The sequence below is a fragment of the Corythoichthys intestinalis genome, chromosome 13 (assembly GCF_030265065.1).
Source record: "Corythoichthys intestinalis isolate RoL2023-P3 chromosome 13, ASM3026506v1, whole genome shotgun sequence".
NCBI classification, from domain to species: domain Eukaryota; kingdom Metazoa; phylum Chordata; class Actinopteri; order Syngnathiformes; family Syngnathidae; genus Corythoichthys; species Corythoichthys intestinalis.
Window position 1 is genome coordinate 1,930,747 of NC_080407.1, and position 24,314 is coordinate 1,955,060.

General features: G+C 41.0%; 2 protein-coding genes across 6 annotated transcripts in view; one reads left to right on the forward strand and one right to left on the reverse strand.

Moving 5' to 3' along the window:
- Nucleotides 1–24,314, reverse strand: part of tmbim4 (transmembrane BAX inhibitor motif containing 4) — a 138,573-nt gene that overhangs the window by 39,235 nt on the left and 75,024 nt on the right. For 2 of the 5 annotated variants that reach the window (XM_057853860.1, XM_057853861.1), the window contains exon 1: nt 3,316–3,417. The exons of the other annotated variants lie outside the window; for them this stretch is intronic. The gene's annotated coding sequence lies outside the window, so the exon portion shown is untranslated. Of the gene's footprint in view, nt 1–3,315; nt 3,418–24,314 lie in introns of those variants that run through there. 5 annotated transcript variants of the gene reach the window in all.
- hmga2 (high mobility group AT-hook 2) overlaps nt 1–24,314 on the forward strand; it is a 36,260-nt gene that overhangs the window by 4,647 nt on the left and 7,299 nt on the right. The window contains exon 4 of the mRNA XM_057853871.1: nt 17,749–17,781. Within this exon, the coding sequence (XP_057709854.1) occupies nt 17,749–17,781 (33 nt within the window). The remainder of the gene's footprint in view (nt 1–17,748; nt 17,782–24,314) is intronic.

Below are 24,314 nucleotides of genomic sequence, written 5' to 3' on the forward strand. Positions count from 1 at the left end.
GGGACATTTTGGATTTAGCAACAAGTTAGCTAGGTTTGAGGGCTTTCTCATTTACCTTTCTAGTTTTTTTCCTCAAAAACGTTGTCTGTTTCTCTGGTTTTTCACAAAGGCGAACAAAATAGTCGATCGACTTGTTTTGAAGCGACGGGTGTTTCGTTTGGGGATGACATTTAAGCTTGCTTGGCACCATGGCGCTTTTGGAGAGCTGCTCGTGTCCCGTTCAGGATCTGCTCAGATTTCTATCCATCAGCCACCTTGCTGTCGTCGAAAATGTGTAGGAATAAAAAGAAAGGACACCTTCGTGTATTTCGACTAGGGATGTCCCGATCCAGGTTTTTGCACTTCTGATCCGATACCGATATTATTTTGCACTTCCGATCTGAGACTGATACTGGCCGATACCGGCCTATCCGAGCATGTATTAAAGTTTAAAGTTATTTAGCCTACTTACTTAGGGTTTAAAAGGGTTTTGGTACTCTTGATAACAACTAGCCACCTGAATTAGGTGAGTTTGAATAACACACAATGGTTGGTAACAAGAAACTGACCTGTTTATTCAGTGATAAACAAAAAACATTATAAAAAACAAACAGAAATGGCATATTCAGTCAGTAAAACGTGCAAATAATATTGTAAACTGTCTTAAAAAAGCAGAAAGCACAAACAACCTCCGTGGAAAATAAAGTATTAACTCCGCATCAGTTCTCTGCCCTTGAACAACTGTACCAAGGCTTTAAAAAAATGAAGGTGTGGTGTAAAATGTGGACTGGATTTTAGGGAAACCAAAGCAAAAACTGGAATGGATTATGTAAATTGGTGCACCGGAAAACCCGGACCGGAGTCTCAAAAAACTGGATCGGGAGTCTGCATTGGAATTTTTCCGTGTCATCCGATATGCCGAACCGATGTGCATTTTTTGCGCATATCGGCGGTCGATCCGATCCAAATATCGGATCGGGACAACCCTAATTTCGACACTTGACGAGTCTAATCAAATGATACACAGTAGACGTGCTGGGGACCACATTGTCACGGACAGCAAGGTGGCTGATGGCTAGAAATCCGAGAAGTTTTTGAACGCGACACGAGCAATACCTCGCTCATCTGCACACGACTCCTTCCTTCCTACTGCGACTCCTGGCGACCGTAAAAAAAAAAAAAAAAAAAAAAAATTGCGATATATGGATAATTTCTCGTGGCACACCTGACGATCTCTCACGGCTAACTAGTGTGCCACGGCACACCCGTTGAAAAACACTGTTCTAATATATGCAAAACCACACACAAAATGGGTCAGTACTGCGCTAATTTAACAATTTGTTGTCATTTAGTCTTTTTTTTTTCCTTCTAAACTATGATTCATTCCCTCACTGCCTTTAACGGCGATGGACATTTATCGCCATCAATGGCAAGCGTTAACACCTGCAATATTCAAAGTGCCACCACTCAAATGTGTTGGAGAGAACACTTCAAAAAGTGATTTTATTACTATACACTGTCTTCCTGTCATTGAAGAGCCTTTTGTTACTCTCCGTCACATTTTTCGCCTGCTTTTAACACATCTTGAGAAATGACTTGTGGCGTCGTTTAACGGGATTACGTCACCTCAATGCTTCACAGTGTGGAAATGCGTTCAAGGATCCCGTTATCAGTCAAAGAAAATGTTTACTCGCCAGTCTGACCACAGGAAAACTAAAATAATGCCCGTGACAGCTCGAAGGCCTCCCTGTTTATCAGCAACGAAGTGACAGGAGTGATTGATAGTGCGAGGAAATGGAGTCAGAGGTGCCACCAGGAAGGGTGTGCGGAGATGGACTGTCACTTTTTGAAAAAATGACGCAACGTGTATTGTTTTTGAAAATCTTACTTTCCAGTATTCTCAAAACGACATCACCACCAAATCCGTTTCTCACACACGCAGCTGCAAGGCCGCCACTGAACCATTGGACTGAACTGATAACGTGCGCTTGAAGTTTGCCGCGGTGCTGTCTTTGCAGTAGTGTCTGCATGTCCCAGGTACATGCACCTCTGCTTCAACGCCCACGCTCCGGCCTTGACATCAGCTACAGGCAGTCTGCTTTTTAGATAACCACTCGACAACCTGCATTCGAGTGGCTATACAACGGCAACTATTTGAAGCACTTATACATATTTCATGCAGTCACAGGTAGAGGTGAAACAAATACTCGAGCAACTCGAGTAACTCGAGTTTAAAAACTGATCCGAGTAATTTTATTTACCTCGAGTTATCGTTTATTTTGACACCTCTAAGCATCACGTTTTGCTCGGACTACTTTTAATGCGGGACAACGTGCTGATGTCACGTGCGTAGAGGAAGAAGCCAAAAAAAAAAAAAAAAAAAAAAACTTACTGCAGCCGACAGCCTCTACAAACGACGCCGACGTTACTAAAAACTAGCCCGCATGATGCTACGTTGGTAGCAGGTAGTGTCTGATACGTCTCATAGAGATCACATGTATGTTGAACTAGATGCGAAATGACAGTCAGCGGCGTTAGTAAACTAGGGTGACCAGATTTTGATTTCCAAAAAATTGGACACTCGGCCCGGCCTCGAGATACTTGAATTTTACTCGAAGATCACTCAAAGATGCGTATATCTCCCACTTTTTTTTACTCAACAGGCTTTATTCTTCCTAATCAAACAATAAAAAAAAGAAAAAAGAATAATTATTTAAAAAAATAATATAATGCAGACTCATGGAAATGTAGTCCAGTTAATACACACACACACACACAGTTGGCTATTTGCCAACTCAACATTTTTCAAAATTACGATCACGACAATTGTCGTTGACAAAATGTTATTCCCACTCAATTTTTATTCTCATACAATGTTCTAAATTGTACGCAAACAATAACTGAAATAAACTGACAAGCGATTCAACCAGCATGTTTCCAAACGCAGCAGTTCAAATTCAAAACTACATTGCCCATAATGCCTAGCGCAGCTGAGCTCACTGATTGCTACCCTATTAGCGAATACGGGAGCCGAGGCAAAATCAGACATTGCTATATAAGTTTACTACCATCGGCAGCGCAAAGATGCGACAACAAACGGGATTTTACAGATTACACCAGTACAAATCTCCGACAGAAGTCAACAGTTGCCATTATATACGTATTTATTGTAAAAAAAAACTCATAAGCAACACAGCTATTTAGCTATACTAGCATTCAACCACTAACCAACGCAGAACAATTACAAGACTCATACAATATACTGCATCTCTGTGTACACATATAACCCTATGTACAACAGAAGACACGTGATCGACATTAACAGGAGAAACTTACAGAGAGGTGTATGGAGCCTTGTCTTTTAGAAATTCTTATTGAACTCCTTACTGTAGTCTGAGCTCTCGCCAAACCGTCAGTAGATGGTGGTAATTCCCCATGAAAAAAAGGGTGAACTGCCAACAAAAAAAAGATCTACTCCTTCTCCCGCCCCTACTAGTAGGAACAACGTCAACGCAGGCAAGCGCTGCCCCCTAGCGGCCGGAGGAATTCTCTTCAAGTTGGTCCCGTAAAAAAAAAAAAAAAAAAAAAAAATCATAAAAACCGGACATTTTTATGAATTTATAAAACCCGCCCGGACAACGAGGATACTGCGGGAAAGTAGGACTTGTCCGGGCAAAAGAGGACGTTTGGTCACCCTAAGTAAACAGCCGCCTTAAAGCAGTAGAGCGCTAAGCGCTAATAAATAAGATTCACGTTGCTGTCACTGGCTCACGTAACGTTAGCCCAGCGGAGGGCAAGGTTTCTATTAATTATGACCACTGTCGATGCGTGGCTAACGTGTCTTACATACAGGCTTTAACTTAACATAGCGTTGTGGAGTGATGAGGGTGTAAAATAAAAACTTAATAATGCTAACTATTAATTTTAGCTCAGTAGTCATTGCTGGATAAAACACCAAGTAGCACTGGTCCCTAATGTGCTCCAATACAGCCTGTATCATACATTTATTTTGAACACTGCAAAATCTCAAAATCCTATCAGGACTTAGAGTTTAGACTAACTTAAAACTTAACTAGAATTTAAAAATAGCTTGACACAAATAGAAATTCAATTGAAACATGTGGGAAAAAATCCTAACTTTTAAGTGATGTGTGTTATGAAGCGTAATGGCATTTTTAGGTAAAAAATATTATACAGTATATATATATATTAGGGCTGTCAAACAATTAAAATTTTTAATTGAGTTAATTACAACTTAAAAATTAATTAATCGTAATTAATCGCAATTAATCGCAATTCAAACCATCTATAAAATATGCCATATTTTTCTGTAAATTATTGTTGGAATGGAAAGATAAGACACAAGATGGATATATACATTCAACATATGGTACATAAAGACTATTTGTTTATTATAACAATAAATCAACAAGATGGCATTAACATTATTAACATTCTGTTAAAGCGATCCATGGATAGAAAGACTTGTAGTTCTTAAAAGAAAAATGTGAGTACAAGTTATAGAAATTTTATATTAAAACCCCTCTTAATGTTTTCGTTTTAATAAAATTTGTAAAATTTTCAAAAAATAAACTAGTCGCCCGCCATTGTTGATGTCAATAATTACTTACACAATGCTCATGGGTGCTGAAACCTATAAAATCAGTCGCACCCAACCGCCAGCAGAGGGCGAGAAAACTCCATAAAACACAATTAACAAGTGAGCGTTTCACTGTATCTTTATTTAAATCTGTGAGCGGGGCATCTGCGTTAATTGCGTCAAATATTTTAACGTAATTAATTAAAAAAATTAATTAACGCCCGTTTTTGACAGCCCTAATATATATATATATATATATTTTAATAAGATCTAAAAGTTTTTTGAGTGAAAGCAGTGAATTTGTCTTTTTTTTAAATTCTAGTTACATCTGAGATGCAATTGTTTGTTGTTTTCAACAATGTACATCGAAAATAAAGACATTGATTGACTGAAAATGGTTCAGTATTAGATGAAATGTCTTGTTTTCTCATGTATATTTATCATTGCTCTTCTATATGTTTTATCCAATTACTCGATTAATCGATAGAGTTTTCAGTCGATTACTCGATTACTCAAATATTCGATAGCTGCAGCCCTAGTCACAGGTCAAAGTCCATTGACTTGAAAGGAAAAAAATGTCTTGGTTCAATGCCATATTTTGTGCTCCTCTGAGCGCTTTCACCTTAGGAACAATAAGGAATGTGAAACTAAAAGAACAGAGGATGATGCACCTCACGGGCGCGTTGGACATGGGAAATGAGTCAGGCGTTTTCTTTCACGGACCGTGACCTTCAGTCTCATGTTTTTAGCGTGAGGACAGCCTCAGATTGAGTCATGCCAAGTAGGAAATGCACTGACTGTATTTGCGAGCTTTCGCTTCACTTTGTGCTCTGCTTTCCTTTCCAGTTCCTCTCGGCGTGCGGCTTCCTTCCACGCACAGCTGCCTCTTTGTGTTTCATTCTCCGCAGTCACATCTGAAGTTACTCACACCCAGGACACACTCATGCTCACACTTGTACCCATCTCCTCTTTTCTGTGACCGAGCAAACACTCAATGGAGGCTACTGTGAGACTAATACGACCCACATGCAACCCTGCGGAAATGGCTGGCTGAATGGGAGAGGGAGCGCAAGTGCTTGGGCGAACGCGTGTGTGAGGGGGGAGTTGATGGAGTGTGGAGAGGGTAGAAACTTTCAAAGTGCGTGGCTTTGCTGCTCTTGGCTTTGGGTCAGATGGTTGGTGCAAAGCGCCAAACATTTGGAGAAGCGAGTAGGAAGGCCGAGGTGATGAGCGGCACTTCTTGGCATTTGGCCATCAGCTCTGGAGGGCCCTCTGAGACAAATTAGTGTGTGAAAAGCTGTGCATGTGCGAGGAAGGGTTTAATGTTCGATTGTGATCAGTCATAGGCATAAAACAAAATCCAAAACTTGGTGTTTGTGTATTTTGGGCTACAGATTCGGCGAATTCCGAGTGAGACAGTTGTGAATCACGACCTGTGGCGCATCAAAGTCTCACTATTCTGAACATTTAATTCGGCACAGTGTGAGTCAAGTTCAGTTATGGAATAACTTTAAGTTCAAAATCTGGTGTGACTAATATCTCCTTGGGTCACTGGCAACGCAGCGTCTTGCATAGCTGAATGATAAGTCAGCTCGGAAAAGCCGAACAGTACTCGGCGTGGTTCGCTTCGTTTTACATCGAAATAGTTGGAAAATAGTTATTAGGAGTGGGAACCTCTTGTTACCTCACGATACGATAATGGATACAAAGCTCACGATAACGACGATCTGAGGATATGGCGATACAACGACTATCGATACAATGGTCAGGAAATCATTCTAGGATATTCTAAAAACAACTAATTAACAGAAAAACAAGCTTCTTGTGTGAATTCCGGCGGGGGACCCTGCCTTGCCTGGGGCTTGGTGGGCCGCTGGGGGTCCCGTGGCGTGCCGTGCCGGTTGGGGGGCTGTGGCTGTGGCTCGTGGCCCGGGTGGGCGGGCGGGGGTGGGTGTAGGCGTGGGGTTGGTGATGCGTCCCCTCCTGCCATCCCTGAAGGCCGGTTGATGGGCGCGCGGGTGGCCCGGGGGACCACCCTGGGTCCCGGGGGGGGGGACGGTGGCTCCTTTGCTGGGCGGCGGGAGGAGGGATGGGATCCGGGCACTTAGACTTCCATTCTCTGTGTCAAACAGCTGAACAGGACAGGTTTAAAATAAATAAATAAATAAATAAATAAAAAATAAAAATTTTAATCGAGTTAATTACTGCTTAAAAATGAATCGTAATTAATCGCAATTCAAATCATCTATAAAATATGCCATATTTTTCTGTAAATTATTGTTGGAATGGAAAGATAAGACAACATAAGTACATAAGTACTGTATTTGTTTATTATAACAATAAATTAACAAGATGGCATTAACGTTAGTAACATTCTGTTAAAGCGGATAGAAAGACTTGTAGTTCTTAAAAGATAAATGTTAGTACAAGTTATAGAAATTTTATATTAAAACCCCTCTTAATGTTTTCGTTTTAATAAAATTTGTCAAATTTTCAATCAAAAAAATAAATGAGTAGCTCGCCATTGTTGATGTCAATAATTACACAATACTGATGTGGTGCTGAAACCCATAAAATTAGTCGCACCCAAGCGCCAGCAGAGGGCGAAAAAACACCAAAAACAAGCAACAAGTGGACATTACGCTGTGCTGTCATTTTAATCTGTTTGAGCGGGGCATGTGCGTTAAATGCGTCAAATATTTTAACGTGATTAATTTAAAAAATTAATTACCGCCCGTTAACGCGATAATTTTGCCAGCCCTAATTTATTAAAAATTTTTTTAAAAGACATTGACACCTTCTTAAAATGATATCTCGATTCTTGCAGGAGCATCTCGATAACCTTTTGAGATACAAAGTATCACGATATATCACCATTTCGATATTTTGTCACACCCCTAATAGTTATCCTATTGCAGACCGTTGATGTAATCTGATGTATCAGATTTTAGCACAGGGGCTTCTTGTGCACGAGGGCTGAAAACGTTTCTCTCCGCATCAACCCGTGTGTTAGCGGCTCAGTCCCAGTGGCACAGTGTGTCAATTCTTGGGAGGATTTGACTTTTAAATGAGACATAACTAGCAAACTGAAGGTCCAAAGTAAGGTAGTGTCTTTGCAAAGGTATACTGAGGGACTCTATATAACCATTTAAATAGGCTTCTTGTTCATTCGGGAATAGCGGTAATGTTACACAGTACAATTAGTGCAACTACCTACAATACGCTGACTTATTTATCCTTCCAAAGAATAAATCATCAGGGAGATTTTACTTCATGCTGCTGTTTTGGTTAGCAAAAAAGCTGAAATGGGCACAGGCTACATTACACAAAACTGCATGTTATAGTTTTAATTCTGCTTTGCTTTTGGGTTTCTGTTCTCTGGTTTGCTGGAAGCCCCCCGTTCAGTTATTTTTGGATAAGTGCTATAGACCACACTAGTTACCCTCAGGCGGTCTGTAAAGAGAGACCCCAGAGATCACACACACACATGCACTGAAAGGTGTTTTTTAGTGGGGGGCACCCGGGGGAAGGGGTATTGGTGGTCAGAGACCTTGCCTCATTCCCTACATTCTCCACCCCCACCTTCCACTAGTTTTGACTGCAGAACGGCTGAATTCCAGCCACTAGAGACCTTTGTCCTGGTATTAGGAGGTCCCTGAGGATCTTAGTGGATTTCCACAGGTCAGCCCTCCCTCATCCTGATCTCTCACCTCTTTTTCCTGCTGTTGACTGTGGAAGAGTTTCATCATTTCACCATAAAATAGTTGAACTTGGCAATTTTACGTGCCGATTCCTCTTTAAATTTGCATAACTGCAAACCTTGCAGTTGTTTGACCTCTCCAAAATTCCCCTCAGGGGAGTTGTGGTCCAACATGTATTTAGAATCCCCTATAAACTCATTTGTAACAGACTCTTCATTCTTTTGATAGGTTAAAACTGTTCCGTGTTGTAATGATCCTCGTTAAACACAATCTACAAATAAACATGAGGTAGTGCATTTGCAGTTGCAGAGGGAGTGCACTTAGCTCACCGACTGTTTGTTTTACACAGGAAGCTCCACAGCTGTCCACGGGGTGTCCTGCATGCCCCCCACCCTTCTTCCTTACAAAAAAAAAAAAATCCTTAAAATAGACACAGACTTTCTTGCCATTAGTGTATTTGCGGCAGCGCTATTAAGTGGCAGGAAGTGAACCGTTTCAGGCACGACAGGTTAATTCATAACATGTGCAACTCTGCTAGAACAAGCGAAAGTGGAATCCTTTCATGTGCTCTTTTTTTTTTTTTTTTAATGTAATTCTTTAAGCACAGTTCACTTGAACTTTTTTTTTTGCAGAATACCTTTAAAGGGTATTACAACACCTGGGGAAATGCTAATATTCCATCATTTATCTATAAACGCATGCCTTTTGGATTCATATCATGCCACTTCGTGTAATTACACACATCACAACACCAAGAAAATGATAGAAATTTGGATCGATTGTCAAGCTAAAATGACCGGCGCCCGAGATCCCGGGAATCTAGCATATTGTGTGCATGGCGTCACAACAAGAAAACAACCGGCTCAGTGCTTAGTACTTAATGGCGGCGATGATGGCGGACAATTTTGTTTCTAGTTGCAGCGACGAATCCGATGTAACGAACGTTCTTCTAATGGTGACGAGGAGAGTTATTCACCTTTCTTTGGTGTTTTGGGTTATCAATTTGAGCCCAAACGAAAGCCAATGCAGCCTAATGAAAGGATCATTGAGGGGAGCAATCACACTGGTGAAACACCGGCAACAGATCGTGTGGGGAAACACCGAAGGGTTTGTTTTGCATTTCTTTTTGTGAAGCTGATACACCGTGACCGGAACATAAAGTGATGTATTGAATAATTATCATTTATTTTGCTATCATAGGTTTTCGCTCTGCCAACAGACACAAATATGAATGGGATTAGAGGATTTGTTCTATATATTTTACGAGCGATAATTTATACATGTGCCCAGTCCTATATCCAACGCGTGATATGTTTTTTTATTATAAAAGAGTACTCACTCTGGGCATTTCCCTCCTTTGCTTTGCCTGGGGTGGTGGGGTGGTCTCATCAGAGCCAGTCACCGTCCTCTTTCTCGATATCTCGGGAAATTTAGGTGGCTGCGCGTGTATGGTGGGCACCGCATCTGCTTTCAGCAGGAATTTCTTAGCAAAACCTGATTTCATTTGTCCATAGTTCCAATAGCTTTCAGGTGTAAAAAGCGCACCATACAAAACCGTGCCGGAGGCTGGGTCTGCAAAATTAGCCTTCTTAGCACAGACGAACTTTACTCATTGACTGCGTAGTCCATCTCTTTTTCTCGCGTTCGGGAACTCATGGGTACTACATTGCGACAAATGGCTATTTGTACACCACATAGCATGACAGGTTTGAACCATTTTAGCGATTTTTTGATAAAACACGAAATCAACTCTCTCGTCGATAAACAACGATGGCACCTGCCTCGACCTTTTGTTTCCTTGTTGTGACATCTCCATCCCATTCGGCTGATTACGGGATACTTTCGGAAATGTTCGTAATTTTCAATCTATTTTCGATAATTGCTCGTGAATGTGATTTATTTTTTCGTTAACTTTATTAATATTTGTTATCTTGCCACATAACGGTTCTATTGATATCTCACAGCCCCTTAGTATTGTAATACCCTTTAAATGAAATCATTATTTAGGTATAATAAAAAATCCTAAAGTTAGGCGAAATTATATATTTATTGTATTTTGAAGACCCAGTGCAAATTTGTTGGATTGTCATCTCCTTTTCCCAGATACTCTGGGAACAGATTTTACTTCAAACAGTAGAGGCTCCTAAATGGAGCTAGTCCAATTTGTCTGCTCCTTTCTTTCCTTCCACAGCAAGCTCACCCCCTCCCCAAAAAAACCCTTCCAAACAAAAGGCCGCTTGTCTGTGAGGAATTTTCCACATTCCTTACAACGACAGACAGTTTTCTGCTCTACAAAGGGCCCTTCGGCAAATTCCCCCTAATCGCCGGACCCTGATAGGTGCAATTCATAACTCTGGTGGGGGCACAGGCTGCCGGGACAGTGGGCGGCGTTAACAGGTCAGCATGTTCAACCTCAAAAACGTATAGTGTTTCCAGCAATGCGGCCCTCAGGTTAACAAAACATTTGGTACTGTTTTTTCTTTAATGACGTGGTCCAAATGGCGTAACCTCGCCTCGACGTGTTCGCGTGACCGTGGTAAATCCCGCAAATGTCTGTTTGAACTGAGGCTGTGTCCTTACCTGTCGCCACAGCTACCTAAGGTTCACATTGCAGGTGTTTACTAAAATACTTTGGCCAGTGAAGAAGTTGCCGATAGGGTATCTCTCCAGGTTGTTTAAGATACAAAGTCAAAACAGTATAATAAAAAATAAGCCCCCCAAAAATATAGAACTGTGTTTTGTACCTAAAAAAGACATTTGTGGTATAGTGTTTATTCACCAGTGTTCCACAAAGCTGTCATATAAGTAAAACGTTCACTTCGACTAAGTGCTCTATTAGGCACTTGTTAAACTTTAACTATTTAAATGTCAAGCATTCCAGATTTTAACAGCCTCCTCCGCAGCATAGCGCTTGGTCTGATGCATATCCCATTACAGGCGGTTCACCCGTGCAGTTTGTGGAGGTTGAACCTAGCCGCTCCAATTATCCGCCGGGCTTCAAAGGAGGTGCAAAGGTTAGCGGGCTCAGTAACGGTTAACTAGAGCAAACAGCAACTCCTATCTTGAGGAAGAATGAAAACCTCTGCAAGGACAGAGAATCATTCGATCACTGTTTCCCAGTGTTGTTAATCTTACTTTAAAAAAGTAACTAATTAGTTACAAAAAACTTCTCCCAAAAAGTAATTGAGTTAATAATCCAGTTACCTCAACGTAAGAGTAATTAGTTACTCAGCAAAGTAAATGGCGTTACTTTTCATGTTCTACACGTTATTACATGATCCATTCCATAACGTCTTTCACATCAAATATGTTTCTAGTAACTATTAGAATGAAAAAGACAGTTCAATTAAAAAAAAAAAAAAAAGTCACCCTTTGGACATTTAAAAAAAAAAAAAAAAAATTCACCTCTATAAGACTGTAAATGTATACAAACTTCCAACTTTCAAATGATGTGAGAAAAAAAGCCTTTTTTCCTGTTGTACTGAACTGTGAATTGTGTGTACCATATCTCCCCTAATATATGGCGGAAAACACAGACAAGACTGAAAAAGCAGTTTCTGTACTTGCAGTCCTCTTTAAAAGAAACTGCTGTATTTTAAAGGGATCTTCTATTTTTAAGACGAGTAATTCTTAAAAGATAAATTTTAGTATGAGTTATAATAATTTGATATTAAAACCCTTCTTAATGTTTTTGTTTTAATAAAGTTTGTAAAATTATTTTAAGTGATAGGTCGCCATTCTTGTTACGTCGCAGTGGGTGACGTCACCGGGCCCCGTTGCCGAAATTCCAGCGTGTCACTCGTTTGCTTTCCCAACATGTTGTCGGTTCTACCCTTCCTATTTGAACCAGATCTGAAAAGTGAGGAGCAGGACAACACTGTCGGTCGTTCACAAGACGAACTTCAGGGAAAAATGCGTGCAGCAAATACCTGATAGGACAAAAGTTGGGCAAAAGTCTCAGTGACAACAGAGCGAGAGAGCGTATGCTGTTGGGAACGAGAGTGTATGCTGTTGGGAACTCCGGTTTTATTAACAGATATTCAAGGTAAGTATATTGCGTTTTCAAACTCATCCCAATATAATTATGTAGATTGTTAGCATCCAGAGCTGTCGTGCGCTTTACATACAGTACATGCCAAAGAGCACACCTTGTGTAATCCATGTCTTGTACATTGTAACGCGTGGTAGCTAGGATACGTGTATAAAAGTACCAAAAAGGGGAGAAGCTTCCACCTATGCAAATTTTCTTCACAATAAAATAATATTTCCACCTTGACCACTCTTCACTTGGGAGCTCAGCAGTACGCAAACACGCGTTCCCTGATGAACTCCAACATTGTTGTAAGGTCCACGTCAGAGTCACTGTCGTCACTGCAGCGTGCCATAGTGCTTTGATTATTTGGTATGATTTGGGGAAAACTCCCACGAAGAATAGTCAAGAAAAAAGATAGCAATAGTAATCCAAATCCGCGTTTTTTTACTCACTCGAAGATCCAGGAATTAGACCGATCCCATGGCAATGTTGCAGCCGCGATCAGGCCGTCGATTCTACAAAATAGACTGATCCGAAAAGCCGCTGTGGGACCGACGAATCAAAAAAATGGACAGATCCGAAACCAATGTTGCAGACGCGGTGGGACCGTCGGATCCAGAAAATAGATGGATCCCTTACTTGACTGAGGATCCAGGAAAAATGTTCGGGCGCCAGTTGTAACGCGTGGTGGGTAGGATACGTGCATACAGGGACCAAAAAGAGGGAGAAGCTTCCACTTATGCACATTTATTCACTAAAAATAATAATTCCACCTTGACCACTCACTTCACTCCCCTTGTTTCTATTTGACTGGAAATTGCATCCAAAAGCAGCACATCGTGGCATTTTACTTCGTGAGTTTAGGCAGCAATAAGCAATTGTTGAACACGCTACACATTTGGAAAGATCCCAATGACGTCATCACTGCGAGCCCGCAAACCATGGCGCCAACTAATGGTCAAAATATGGACTAAATATTATAAAATATTGCCATTGATTGAACATTTTATGTGTTTCTAACAACATATTTTAGTACAAGAGAACAATTGTGGTTTATTAGAGCCTACATGTATTTAGTTAGCGGATCAAAATCTCTTTTGTCTAATGTTTTTACTGATTGTTGTAACCGTTTCCATTAGTGTATTTTGTGTTGTCTGATATTTGTGAATGTTTCTTTGTGTTCAGGCCTATCTTGTAAAAGAGGTATCTCAATGAGACTGCCCGATAAAATAAAGATTACCGTAATTTCTCGAATATAAGGCGCACTTTTTTCCCCCAAAATCAACTTGTAAAATCATGGTGCGCATTATAAACGGGTACATGGATGGAGACAGAAAAATATATATATTACGTATATATATATATGTATAAACCGATTTTTTTTTTATTGACACGGCCACGTTGTGTTGAAGAAACGTACGCGGCGACCCGTTGCCGACCATTACGGTACGTGACGTCACCATTTTGTTTCGGTAATACTTAACGCTTATCGGCCAAATGATTTCGTCTGTGTTAAATTCTGCTTTTTTCACTCTTCACAAAGCACAGAATTTAGTCTCTTGAACTCATTTGATTCAACGTTTATTGCAGCTCCGCAACTCGGACCATAACAAACCTAAGCACACAGACTTCCTGTGTCCGTCAACTATATCGGTCCCTCGGGAAACTCAAACCCAAATAACAATAGTTCCTATTGTTACTGTCGTGTTGACAGCGATGAGCGCTCACGGATTTCCGACTTACGTTCTCACTTTCATTTTACCGTATCAATCCATGGAAGAAACATTTATTCATCATGATGAAACAAGCAAGTTATACAGCAGTCTTTAAAAGAAAATGCATGCAAAAGCAGCAAATCGTGGCATTTTATTTCGCGAGTTTAGGCAGCAATAAGCAATTGTTGAACACACTACACATTTGGAAAGATCCCAATGACGTCATCACTCCGAGCCCACAAACCATGGCGCCAACTAACGGTCAAAATATGTACTAAATATTATAAAATATTGCCATTCATTTAACATTTTATGTGTTTCTAACAACATATTTTAGTACAAGAGAACAATTGTGGTTTATTAGAGCCGACATGTATTTAAGTTAGAGGATCACTTTAAATGGCCCAAAATTACTAATTGCCTGGTATTGGCTGCCACTGACGGCCATAGACATTCAATCCGTTTGAAATATGAGGAATGAACAAATTCATTCGCTGCCACCCTCCAAGTTCAAACGGATTGGACGTCTACTAGTGATAAACTCATTCCAATTCACAGCAGAAGCTTGTTTTTCGGTTTATTAGTTGTTTGTAGAATATCCTAGAATGACTTCCTGACCAATGTATCGATAATCGTTTTATCGTCAGATCATCGTTATCGTGCGCTTTGTATCGCAAATCGTATCGTATCGTGAGGTACCAAGAGGTTCCCACTCCTACTGTGTGGTCAGTGTAAAACATTCATTGCGTTTCCGTTGGTGGTCGCCCTATTTGTGTGAGCCAGTACGCTGCGAGTCAAGTAGAGGTTAAAACATTTTGACACAAAGGAGAAGATGGGGCGAGGGCCTAGTTGCCTTGAGTTTCTTATGAATGGTGGTCTGTGCAATGTACTTTCTGGGGAGCCAAGTCTTTTCCCTTTGATCGGGTAAGGAGCCCACGAGGAGCGCTCGCATTCTTCCAGCAGCAGACGGGGATTGTGTTTCAGCCCAGAAAGGGGTCCCAACCGCACTCTCCTTTTGAGTCATTCTTACCCGACATTCCTTTGAATGGGCTGCCCTCGTGCTACGCCTCAAGCTGTCTCCCCAATCACTTGTACGAGCGAGCAGCTGCCGGGGCCTACAAGTGATTCATAGTGTCAGAGACGGGCGACATCAAAAAGCTGCCACAGTAAAGACAATGCTTTTTTGGGGGGGCACAAAAGGAGAGAGGGGTCTTTGGTGGGGCACTGAGTGCAGGAGTGTTTTTTTTTTTACAGGTTATTTTTGCTATATACTCTGTGAAACTTGAACTAAGAAAAACAGTGAAGACTATTTTAGTGTTTTGCCAGGGTCTTAAAGTCTTTTTTTGGGGGGTTTTAGTCGTTGTGGAAACACGAGATCATTAAACAGTAGGTGATAAGACTTCCAACTTCCGTTGTGTTTTTGCACCTCACTTGTGTTACTCATCTGGTGTTGGCATAGACTCACTCGGCATGGCCGTTGGTCCAAAAGCCACCAGCTGCCTGAAGCGGTCGGGGGGCTCATTGGCCCGCAGCTGGCCTGGATTACAAGCACAGGATACTATCCATGTTCTCTTTAGATTCTCCGAGCGTTCGGGCTGCTCAGCTGTTGGCTTCTAATGCTACTTCCTGTGAAGATTTAGTACGGCTTAGGACATCCCTCACACTACATCAATTGAAAATGGATGGAGTGCATGTATTTTAGTTGTATTTTTGAGTTCCCAGGAATGTTCCATTCATACACGTAATGCCAATCCGACTAGTTCACTGGACTCTCAATTTGCTTAGGTTTCAATGTCTATGAGGTGTGAAAGGCAGCTGCATCCCATATACTCGCTCTATGTCACCCCTCGGAGTTTATAATCCGTGGCGGGTAGCTGCTTCCTTTGGCTCTTTGCCACCAGTCATAAAATTCAGGCAAGTCCTGGGATTCACCCTGTAAAATTGTAACATTTTTCGATCAGTTGGCATTTACTTTGGCCATGTGCAGTGCTGGCCAAAGGTATTGGCACCCCAGCAATTTTGTCAGATAAAGCTAAGTTTCTCCTAGAAAAATGATTGCAATTACAAATGCTTTGGTAGTAATATCTTCATTTATTTTGCTTGCAGTGAAAAAACACAAAAGAGAATGAAAAAAAAAAAAAACATTAAATCAATATCATTTTACACAAAACTCAAAAAATTGCTGCCTAATACTTGGTAGCACAACCTTTAGACAAAACTACTGCAAACGATCGCTTCCGGTATCCATCAATGAGATTCTTACAATGCTTGACCATTCTTCTTTGGCCAACTGCTCCAGGTCTCTGAGATTTGAAGAGTGCCATTTTCAGATCTCACCACAGGTGTTCTATGGGATTCAGGTCTGGCCACTTTAGAACTCTCCAGGACTTTCACTCAAACCATTTTCTAGTGCTTTTTGAAGTGTGTTTTGGGTCATTGTCCTGCTGGAAGACCCATGACCTCTGAGGGAGACCCATTTTTCGACATTATGCTGCAAAATTTGTTGTTAGTCTTCAGACTTCATAGTGCCATGCACACGGTCAAGCAGTCCAGTGCCAGAGGCAGCAAAGCAACCCCAAATCATCAGGGAACCTCTGCCATGTTTGACTGTGGGGTGTTCTTTTCTTTGAAGGCCTCGTTTTTTTCCCTGTAAACACTATGTTGATGCCTTTTCCCAAAAAGCTCTACTTTTGTCTTCCAAAACATTTTTGGCTTTCTCGGTTAAGTTTTGGCAAATTCCAGCCTGGCTTTTTTACGTTGCTGAGTCAGAAGTGGGGTCTTACTGGATATCCTACTATAGAGTCCCTTTTCATTCAGATGCCGACAGATAGTACGGGTTGACACCGCTGTACCCTCAGACTGCAGGACAGCTTGAATTTGTTTGGATGTCAGTTGAGGTTTTTTTTATCCACCATCCACACAATCTTTCGTTGAAATCTCTCGTCAATTTTTCTTTTCTGTCCACATCTAGGGAGGTTAGCCACAGTGCCTTGGGCTTTACACTTATGACACTGCGCACGGTAGACACAGGAACACAGGAACAAAGACACAGGTCTTTGGAGATGGACTTGTAGCCTTGAGATTTCCCGTGCTTCCTCACAATTTCGCTTCTCAAGTCCTCAGACAGTTCTTTGGTCTTTTCTTTTCTCCATGCTCAATGTGGTACACACAAGGACACAGGACAGAGGTTGAGTCAACTTTAATCCATTGTAACTGGCTGCAAGTGTGATTTAGTTATTGCCACCACCTGTTATGTGCCACAGGTAAGTAACAGGCGCTGTTGATTACACAAATTAGAGACGCATCACATGATTTTTCCAAAGGGTGCCAATACTTTTGTCTGGCCCATTTTTGGAGTTTTGTGTAAAATGATAATGATTTAATTTTTTTCCCCCATTGTCTTGTGTTTTTTCATCATAAGCAAAATAAATGAAGATGTTACAACCAAAGCATTTGTAATTGCAATCATTTTCTGGAAGAAAGTGAGCATTATCTGACAGAATTGCAGGGGTGTCAATACTTTTGGCCAGCACTGTACATGATACGGTGGGTGTAAATCAGCAACAACCTCTGTTTAAACGTGTGTATGTTTGTGAAGTAACAAATAGACTATCACTTGAAATGTGACATTCCTGTTAGCGTTCAGTGTATTTTGCTGTTTTGAAAATTGTGTCAACAGCTTTATTACTTTTAACGCTATTCCTCTTTGCTCTTTTGCAGCCACAGCAAGTCGTCCAGAAAACACCCGCTCAGGTAACCATTATGCACGCTATACCGTATAACACTGACACCAACATGCTTCACATTAATACAGGGGTCCCCAACCTTTTTTGCACCACGGACCGGTGTTATTTGGGTCTTTTTTTCACGGACCGGTGTTCTGACAAATTTTGCAACCCATCAAAAATTGCAACAATGCGGTTCTGCGCATGCGCGTAATGTTAATCATGGCCGCAAATGCAGCAATTCCAAAGTAAACACTACAAACTTCCTTTAAAGCAGTGCTTCTCAATTATTTTCTGTCACGCCCCCCCAAGGAAGACGTAAATGTTTCGCGCCCCCCCAAACTCTCTGCCGCCACTGTAAATAGTATCATTTGTCTATAAAATTACTATTATAAATACGCATCTGCCTAACATTGTGTCCTTTTTTTCTAATAAAGAAAAAAAGTAACATAGATCAACTTATAATAAAGTATAACTTTATTAAATTGTTTTGTTTGTAACAGAGAAGATTTGACGTGCATCAATTTGCCTGAATTAAAAAAAAAAAAAAAAATTCACATCCAAACTAAAAAATACACTCAAGGTACATTTTTGACCATTTGATACAGAAAAATAAAATGTAATAAAATCAGCAAATAATACCAAATTAAAATTGATTAGAAACATTCACTCATGAGGACAATGTGCCAAAAAATTTGACCGAATAAAAGGGGGAAAAAAGTGTCCTTGGACAGGACAGTTTTTATTTTTGCTGCTCACAGTATTTACCTCCTTTGCAATGGTGTGGAGTTATTTTGCAATTAGCATGCTAACAATGCTCACTGGCTTACTGATATAACACTGACAAAGCAGGACGATTGTTGGCAATATTCGGCACGTTTTCACTGAAAAACTCAAGCGGCTTAACAATGAGATTGGGGTCTAATGTCTTTAAGTGGCGTCTTAATTGATTTGGCTTCTTGCTGTCTGCTATAATTATTTTTAGACAGAGTAAAGAGTGGTCTTTCATCATCACCCATTGTATTAAAAGTCAAAGCTAAAAGGCAAACGGCACGAAAAAAGCGCATTCACGGCGGCCGAGGTAGTGAGGGCAGTCGTCGTGACGATCCCAAGCCGAAAATGGCACTTCTCGGGCGGCGACGTGAGAACCGGACAAGACAGTGGGTCGCTGCGTGAGTGAGTCCGGTCGGAAAACGGCTTTCGAAAACGGCGGTGGCACACTGCTCTTCATATCTGTTGTCTGTGTGTGCTGAGTGCTCTTCCTTAGTTCAAAAATACTGCGCGCACTCTGAAAATGAGAGCGCCACTGCCACCTACTGAGTGGATGTGCAAGTACACTTTATTCCAGTACGGCAAAAAAAAAACATGTTCCCCGAGGTCACATGCGCCCCCCCTGGCATTGGCGCGCCCCACTATTTGAGAAGTACTGCTTTAAAGAAAGGAAAATTACGTTTGATCACGGAAGGACATGTAGAAAAAGTTCTCCTCAGATACATTCTGCCATGTTAGCTGCACACAACAACTCCACACCGCTCTCTCACCATTAACGACTTCGTCTTGTCGTTAAGCATTAATTAAGAAGCCCGCTTCACAAAGATACTATGTTGGAAATTGCAGCAAGGTTTTTAAATGCTCTCGTAGCAATGTCAGGATATTCCGGAATGACTTTAATCCAGAACCTCGGTTGAGTTGTTGTTGCAAATGTACGTTTAAGGTCGCTGTCATTTGCTATCTCTACAAGCTGATCCTCCTGTTGCACAGACATGCTCAAATCACTCGGTTTATTCACAAACGGGCAGTGGCGCCCCCAGGGAGTGGCCAGGGGTGGCCATGGCCACCCCTGTAAATTTGTTGGCCACCCCACTGGCCACCCCGCTTACCAGTAAATCGTAGATTGTTGTAGCATCAGTTATGGCAAGGCAAGGCAAGGCAAGGCAAATTTATTTATATAGCACAATTCAACACAAGGCAATTCAAAGTGCTTTACATCACATGAAAACCATAAAAATCACATTTAAATCAACACAACGTAAAAACCAAGACAAAAGATCGCATTTAATCACAGAATAAAAATAAATAAATAAAAATAAAACAAAAATAGAAATAAAGCAAAAACTACTACTAATAATAATCATTGAAATCAGCAATGGAGATAAGCACAAGAGGAATAGAAGGCAGGTAGATTGAAATATATAGACAGTTATGGATATGCAGTGCTAAACAAAAGCGTTTTTAGCCCTGATTTAAATGAGCTAACGGTTTGAGCATACTTCAGACCTTCGGGTAACTTGTTCCAGAGGTGAGGAGCATAATAACTAAATGCTGCCTCACCCTGCTTGGTTCTTGTTCTTGGAACATGCAGAAGACCCGTTCCAGACGACCTTAAGGGTCTAGATGTCTCATAGGAATCTAACAAGTCAAGCATGTATTTTGGTCCAAGGCCATTAAGTGTTTTGTAGACGAGCAGTAGTATTTTATAGTCTATCCTTTGACTCACTGGAAGCCAGTGTAGCGATTTCAAAACCGGTGTAATGTGGTCCAGCTTCCTTGTATTTGTGAGGACTCTGGCTGCAGCATTCTGTACTAGCTGCAGCTTCCTGACTGATTTTTTATCAAGACCTGTAAATATACCGTTGCAGTAGTCCAATCTGCTGAAAACGAATGCATGCATAAGTTTTTCCATGTCTTGTTGAGTCAGAAGCCCCTTAATTCTGGTTATATTTTTTAGGTGGTAATAAGCGGATTTAGTGACGGACTTTAGATGGCTATCAAATTTTAGGTCTGAGTCAATAATTACGCCAAGGTTTCTGACTTGATTTGTAGCTGTAAGTGACATTGTGCTAAGTTGGCTGCTTATCTTTGACCTTTCCTTTTTTGGCCCAAAAATGATCACCTCTGTTTTCTCCACATTTAACTGGAGAAAATTCTGGCACATCCATTCATTGATTTGATGAATGCATTTACTCAGGGAGACTAAGGGACTATAATCATGTGGGGACACAGAAATGTACAGTTGTGTGTCATCTGCATAGGCGTGATAGGAGATGTCATACTGTTCCATTATCTGAGCTAACGGAAGCATATAGATGTTAAATAAGAGTGGTCCAAGAATTGACCCTTGAGGGACTCCACACGTGAATTTGGTTCGTTCTGACTGATAATTTCCGATTGACACAAAGAAATCCCTATCATGTAAATAGGATGTGAACCACTGAAGAATAGTGTCAGTAAGCCCTACCCACTGTTCCAATCTGCTGAGTAGTATGTTGTGATCAACCGTGTCAAATGCGGCGCTGAGATCCAATAGTAGCAGAACAGATGATTTGCTGATGATCAGTTATGCATTTCATCCCAAATGCAAATCTGCCATCACCTGCTTTTCCCCAGTAATTATTTTGTTTTGTTAAATGTACACCTTATGCCCAATATATACATAACACAATAAAACAGAATTGTTGTGGAACTCAAAATCTTGACTGGACAGTTATGGACTATGCACATTAAATCATTAGTAACATAAAATATTACACAATACACCAAAGTATATCAGTAGCCGTGTCCTTAAGTCTTTCTGATAGTTTTCCCCTGACCTTTTTACTGCAATAATATAATGAAAACCTGAAATTATGGCTGTTAGTTTTGGTGTGCCACCCCAAGATTTTAAGTGGCTCCATCTGGCCACCCTTTATGAAAAATTTCTGGAGGCGCCACTGCAAACGGGTCACGAATCCACTCCTTCGCAGTTCGTGGGTCTTCGAAGTTGTAGGCTCATCTTCTGGCTCATCAGGTGCCCTTTCGCCGTAAAAAATATCTCCAAAGACGTTTGTTTTCCAGTCATCTTCGCTTGTGTGGGGGCTAATTATTTCCAGGAAAAAATGTGCTGCACCCGCTTGCCTGGCACGGCCAGACTGTTCTCCCTGTATTTTTCAAACACTGAGAGAAAAGTCTGGGAACCAGCCCATTAACGGCCTCTCGAGCAGGTACAAAATCAATCGACAAATCAGATTTGTTTATTTGCGTTACGTGTTCTTAACGAGCAACGTCACTCTTGCGCGTCGAAAGTCGTCTCCACAACAACACAGATGGTGAACGGGAGAGCCGAGAATATGTTCCAATCCACGGTAAAATCAGTTTTAAATTACCAAAAACACATCGACACGAGTCATTGACAACAGTCTGTCTCGCGCTAGCCATGTTGAATAAACTCCGCTCTCTTCGTATGTTTACTCCCGCACGCAAGTCCCTCGTCCTGTCCTCGTCATTTTACTAACGTCACGTCTGCCCGTCGCTGATTTGTCCACTCCGCTGTCTGTTTGCTGTGGCTTGCGCCGCCCTGGAAATTGTATCCGCTGAACGGTGGCCAGACTCAATAGCTGGAACAGCGGTTAGTCTGGTGTACCTGGCAAGCGCCCGCGGCCTTGTAATACGTTATCATCGAGGACAAGCGCCCATAGATATATTATATACACAAAACAAGATGTACTGCCAGCATTCCAATCAATGGATTTCTATGACGACATTCTAATCTATCTATCTAGAATAGACAGGGATATTGATGTGTTAAACAGGGGCACAAGGTTAATTCGGCCAGAATGCGGTCATTAATAAATTATTATTTCTGTGCGGCCCGGTAGCAATTGCGCCAAGGACCGGTACCGGTCCGCGGCCCGGCAGATGGGGACCCCTGCATGAGTATACAGCCAATTCGGAGGACCAGATGATGTCAGACCTGAGACCAAAGTGTTTTTGTTCGCACAGACTTTTTCAACATGGGCCCATAATTATCTCACTTATTTAAAAAGTCTGTTCGGTGCAACTCGTGTTTTCTGGCTTTGAAGCTCAAGTTCTTTCTCGAACTGTGAATTCGAAACCACGCTCGCCTCTTTCTCCACACGTGCAGATGTAGCGCATAATTGTGAGTAATGCCTTGTGATTCCCATGCGAGCGCCCTCATTAACAGGAGAATGGAAGTAGAACATATAGAGTGAGTGAAACATGACACAGGACCCCCGCCCCTCGCATGCCCTCACTGTCCAGGAATCTACCAACTTCTCTGCGTTTGCTGGTACAGGCCACTTTTGCATAACTCACCTTTGATTTGTAGCCGTGTGGGAAAAGGGCCTGAAGCAGTTGGGAGGTGCTGTGAGGCCCGGGGAGCTGCAAACTATAAAAATGTCATTCAGCTCACCCACTTTGATAGGCTGCTTTATCTCAGTCCAAACAACACGCAAGATTTAGCGACAACCTCAAGAGTGTTTCATTCTGGTGTGCAGGATGGGGAAGTTGCGACGCATCCGAAAGCAAATTTCGCTTTTAAATCAACGGTGGGACATAAAACGCTATAAAGGCAAAATCAAAATTCAACTTCCTCTAGTTTGCGCACGACAGGCTAATATGATTGAAAGGTTCTTTTGTCGTGGCCCCCCCCCTCCTCCGCACCACTTTCCCCCCTCTTGTTCTCGTTTGCCCTCGTCACACATGGTAGCATTTAGCAGGCTCTTCGAGGCCGCCGTCTGCGCGCGCTAATGAATGGAAGCGGAGCCGCACGTTTCGGAAAACGCTTCGGACGCTCAATGGCTTTCACTCCCGTGGCCTGGGAAAGGAAGAGAGTTATAAATTGTGCTCGTTAGACTCTCTATATTAAATGAAGCCATGTGGAAAATGAAATTCATCTCATTCGAGTAGGGAGCGGGAATGTGTTGTTTCTCTTTTGCTATTTTTGCATGGTGATTGTATGCTCCGTTTAAAAAAAAAAAAAAAAAATAGGGCTGCAGCTATCGAATATTTTAGTAATCGACTGAAAATTCTACCGATTAATCGAGTAATCGGATAAAACATTTTTAGGTGAAGATCAATTATAAATAGACATGAGAAAACAAGACATTTCATCTAATATTAAACCATTTTCAGTCAATCAATGTCTTTATTTTCGATGTACATTGTTGAAAAAAGGCAACAGTTGCATCTCAGATGTAACTAGAATTAAAAAAAAAAACTAATTCACTGCTTTCACTCAAAAAAACTTAGATCTTATAAAAGAAAAAATATATATATATTTCTTACCTAAAAATGCCATTACGCTGGATAACACACATCACTTAAAAGTTAGGTGTTTTTCCCCATGTGTTTCAATTAGGGCTGTCAAACAATTAAAAATATTAATTGAGTCAATTACAGCTTAAAAATTGTAATTAATCGCAATTCAAACCATCTATAAAATATGCCACATTTTTCTGTAAATTATTGTTGGAATGGAAAGATAAGACGGATATATACATTCAACATACGGTACATAAGTACTGTATTGTTTTTTATAATAAATCAACATTATTAACATTCTGTTAAAGCGATCCATGGATAGACTTGTAGTTCTTAAAAGATAAATGTTAGTACAAGTTATATAAAATTTGTATTAAAACCCCTCTTAATGTTTTTGTTTTATTAAAATTTGTAAAATTTTCAATCAAAAAATAAACTAATAGCTCGCCATTGTTGATGTCAATAATTACACCATGCTCACTCATGGTGCTGAAAGCCATAACATCAGTTGGACCCAAGCGC